General features: G+C 42.2%; 1 protein-coding gene across 1 annotated transcript in view; it reads right to left on the bottom strand.

The window, feature by feature from the left end:
- The window catches only part of LOC115816843 (RAS guanyl-releasing protein 2-like), a 20,911-nt gene that overhangs the window by 13,148 nt on the left and 5,263 nt on the right, over positions 1-2,500 (bottom strand). The window contains exons 5-6 of the mRNA XM_030779993.1: positions 2,470-2,500; positions 2,074-2,247 (exon numbers count right to left, since the gene is read on the bottom strand). The exon at positions 2,470-2,500 is cut by the window's right edge and continues 120 nt beyond it. Of these exons, the coding sequence (XP_030635853.1) occupies positions 2,074-2,247; positions 2,470-2,500 (205 nt within the window). The remainder of the gene's footprint in view (positions 1-2,073; positions 2,248-2,469) is intronic.

Raw genomic sequence — 2,500 nt, 5'->3', positions numbered from 1 at the left:
TGGGGCGATGCTACAAAGTGAATGGGAGAGAATAGCAGATGGGAAATTGTCTATAGAACTATAGCAGCAACAACAAAAACAAAAACAAAACAAAACAAACAAAAAACATTATTTCTAAAATTCAACTCGGATTAAACAAAATCCTCCACATAATGAGGTTTACCTGTATATAGAAAGCATATATCAGCATTAAAATTACACCAATAAAAAAAAAAAAAAAAGGTTTTTAAACAAAAGAGTTTAATTTTTACCACATCACAAATCGGACTGGAAATCGTTGGGAGAAAGGAATAACTTAAACTCATGAGATAAAACAGTTTTGTCTTAAACCACCGGGTGCGTGTAATGAACTTATTTAAAAACTAGAAGTTTACACACACACTCACACCCCCTCAGCTGAGCTGGTCACACACCAGTACACTTGGTGCCGTTGTTGTTGTTGTTGTTGTTGTTGTTGGGGACAGTGGAACTGGAGCGATACTAAGCACATCACTTCATTCAGAGGGTGGGAAAAAAAAAATCCCCACACAGTTTTTGAGGAACTGAGTTGTTGCGGTTGCAGAAATACGACCAATACACACACAGTCCCGTGACTAGCAGTGTGTGTGTGTGTGAGTGCGCGCCTCTGCATGCGAGCGTGCGTGCATGCACGTATGAAGTGTAAGAAGGGGACACTAGCATGGTGCTAACATGACGCTAGCATAGATCTGGCAGCTGAACAATCTTAACCATCTTAACATAGTTTTAGTATAATTTTCTATTACTTCCCTCTGGATAAGGGTGTCTGACAAAAAGAGGCCAACCTGCAAACTGTCAGATGGGCCGACACAGGGTTAGCACAGTTTTAGCATAACAATGTAATGTGTTATCATGTAAGCTAACACACACCTGGCCTGTAAGCTTGTCTGGGTCTATAACAGGCCTGTACAACTGAATCAAATCTGGCTCAAGAACAACTTCTGTTGTCCCAGATCCAATTGCAAGCAAATACAAAGTATGCAAATGTTGGTCCCCAGTCGAGCAGTTTGATTGGACAAGAAGCATTCCATGAGTGCTGACCTACACAGTGTAACAGCATTGGGACATTTTACCAAATATGTATCACTCCGCCTTACAGCACCATAAACATCTTGGTAGCCACACAAAGTCAATATCTTTCTGTCGGCTTTGAGTTGCAGTTAAACTAAGAAAATACATCTTTGTCAACACTGACAAGAAAAAGTGACGCTGAAAACCACCATTTTAACCCTGCTTGGACTAGCAAGTACCTCTTTATTTTACCTGTTTAACTCCGAACCCTTAATTAACGTAAATATGTTTGAGGTAAAACAATCATAAATAGGTATAAATATGTAAATGTAATCAAGCCGCCAAAAATGTCTGATCTGTGAAAAAGGCCTGGTTTTGAAATCTGGCCAGTTTGAATCGGTAAATGAGTAGCCCTAGTCTGTCATGTGAGATAGCATGGCATCAGTGTCAGGCTAGCTTGTTAGCACTAAGGTTTTAATCAACATGTAGCATGACTTGTTTATCGTGCTCAGAATCGATCTTCAGACGACCTTCTCTTTCTGGAGTTCAGAGTTTCATCAGATGTCAGCACTATGAAACTGAGAATCAGTCAGAATATCACTTTTTAAGGCATACATTGGTCACCAGATCAATGAGGGAACCAGTCTGAAAGATTACGACACTTTGTGGTTGCCCCTGACCTTGAGATGACCTCTGCACTGAATTAAGCAGTCCAAGCACTGACGGTGTCGACCTCAACTCACTTGAGGACGCTCACAATGACGGCACAAAGCCTTAACTGATAACACAGGTCTACCCTTGTAGACATCGATTTAATTACAAGCTTCATTACCACATGCTAATAAGCTATCTGGTCTGAAGTACCATCTTGTTCAGCTCTGAAAATGACCTAAATTAACCTCAGAAACGTGATCTTCCGCTTCTGTTTCACACCTTCTCACACCATTTCTCAACCCTTCAGAGAGACGAGGCTGACTGACACTTGAAGTGACCAATTAGGAACTGTGAAAGTGTTCTGTTTCCGTGGCAACAGGTATGACAGACCTGCGCTACGTGTATGAAGTGGGAGACGACGGCGGCGCGCTGGGGAGCTGTGGGTTTGCTCAGGACCATTAACTGGATCCACTGGGAGACGCTATTGAAGAGAGTGATAAACCTTTCCAGAATGGGGTTGTCCACCGTACAGCCATGCATTACAAAGCTGTGGTAGTCCTGGAACTACAGAGAGAGGGAGAGAGAGGGAGAGAGAGAGAGAGAGAGAGAGAGGGAGAGGGGGGGGTGGGGGGTGGGTAGAGAGGTTGTCACACCTGAAATTAAAATGAGAAATTCACATACAGAGACAAACTCACACACACACACACACACATACAGATACCGACAGATATATATGTTTATTAACTATACGTAGAACAATACACACTCACACACACACACACACACCAGTATCTTGCAGAAAGACTTGTACTCCAGG

This window comes from Chanos chanos, chromosome 7 (genome assembly GCF_902362185.1).
Source record: "Chanos chanos chromosome 7, fChaCha1.1, whole genome shotgun sequence".
NCBI classification, from domain to species: domain Eukaryota; kingdom Metazoa; phylum Chordata; class Actinopteri; order Gonorynchiformes; family Chanidae; genus Chanos; species Chanos chanos.
Note: the sequence above shows the minus strand (reverse complement) of the source record. Positions and strands in the feature narration are given on the sequence as shown.